Below are 1,624 nucleotides of genomic sequence, written 5' to 3'. Positions count from 1 at the left end.
GAGATCATAAAGTAATTCCAAGCAGGATTCCTCGTAGTTTCTACATACCCTGAATGGCTAGTTAACGTTGTCCCACCACCTAAAAAAGATGGAAAGGTAAGCATGTATATTGACTATCGGGACTTGAACAAGGTTAGTCCTAAGGATGGCTTTCCACTACCCCATATCGACACTCTAGACGATACTACAACAGAGAACGTCATGTTTTCATTCATGGACAGATTCTCGAGATATAACTAGATAAAAACGGTAGAAGAAGACTAGGAAAAGATCGCATTCTTCACATCCTGGGGCACTTTCCACTACAAAGTTATGTCATTCGGGTTAAAAAACATAGGGGCAACTTATCAATGTTGACCGTATTATTCCATAACATAATCCATAAGAAAATGAAAGTTTATGTGGACGATATGATTTCATTCACATACATGCCGAGACCTAAGAATCAATTTGTAGCTGTACTAGTTACATTCGTTTCCATTATCAACATCTTGAAAGACCTAGTCATCTACCCCATTAAGATCAAAATTCAAGATAAGTTGGCCTATTGTCTACCTGTCTAAGTAAAAGAACCAGAAGAAAAGCCATGGTACTCAGACATAAAGGCATACATGGAAGATTGATCCCTCTCATCGGATGCAAAGTCAAATGATTGAAGGACCATTGAAAAATTAGCAGGCCAATTCTTCTTGAGTAACGGTATTATGTACAAGAAGTCACATCACGAAGTCCTACTCCAATACGTAATAGAAGCATAAGCAAAACGACTAATCGAGATTGTGCACGGTGGAATCTATAGACCCCATATGAATGGTCACATACTAGCCGAAAAGATCATGAAGATGGGGTATTACTAAATAATAATGGAAAGTGACTGCTATCAACATGTTCGAAAATGCCATATGTACCAGATTTATGCCAACAAGATCAATGCTCCACCTTTAGAATTACATATTGTGACCTTTGGCCCTTCTCACTCTAAGGCATGGACGTCATCGGACAAATCTTACCGAAAGCTGTAAAAGGGCACCGTTTCATCCTAGTCGCTATCGATTACTTCACCAAATGGGTAGAAGTGGCATCATATGCTAATGTCACCAAAAGCAACATCCTGAAGTTAGTCAAAAACAACATCATCTACCGATATGGGCTTTCTAGCGGAATAGTAACTGACAACGCCAAAAACTTCAAGAACAAGAATATGATAAAGATGTGTGAAGACTTCCAAATCACTTATCACAACCCATACAGACCCAAGATGAATGAAGCCGTTGAGGCAATCAACAAAAACATCAAGAGAATCATCGAGAATATGACTTACATACAAAGATTGGCACGACATATTGCCTTTTGTATTTCACGCCTATTGAACCTCATTCAAGACTTCAACTAGGACGACTCCTTACTCATTAGTATATGGAATGGAAGCAACCTTACCCATAGAAGTCAAGATTCCCTCCCTCCAAATCTTGAAAGAATCAGAATTGGATAAAGTCGAATGGATTTAAACTCGATTTGACTAGTTAAATCTGATTGAAGAAAAACATCTTGTAGTCATTTACCATGAACAAATCTATCAATCATGAATAGCTCGTACCTACAATAAAAAAGTCAAATCTAGAGA

The 1,624-nt window shown here is 38.1% G+C and overlaps 1 protein-coding gene across 1 annotated transcript; it reads left to right on the top strand.

The window, feature by feature from the left end:
* Positions 1 to 985: 985 nt before the first annotated feature.
* Positions 986 to 1,393, top strand: LOC147386539 (uncharacterized). Its single transcript, XM_086424567.1, has one exon. The coding sequence runs from the start codon at positions 986 to 988 to the stop codon at positions 1,391 to 1,393; it is 408 nt and encodes a 135-aa protein (XP_086280693.1).
* Positions 1,394 to 1,624: the final 231 nt, after the last annotated feature.

The sequence above is a fragment of the Akebia trifoliata genome, chromosome 14 (assembly GCF_017979445.1).
Source record: "Akebia trifoliata isolate Shusen 1 chromosome 14, ASM1797944v1, whole genome shotgun sequence".
NCBI classification, from domain to species: Eukaryota; Viridiplantae; Streptophyta; class Magnoliopsida; order Ranunculales; family Lardizabalaceae; genus Akebia; species Akebia trifoliata.
The sequence above is the reverse complement of the archived record's forward strand: the minus strand, read 5'-3'. Positions and strand labels throughout refer to the sequence as shown.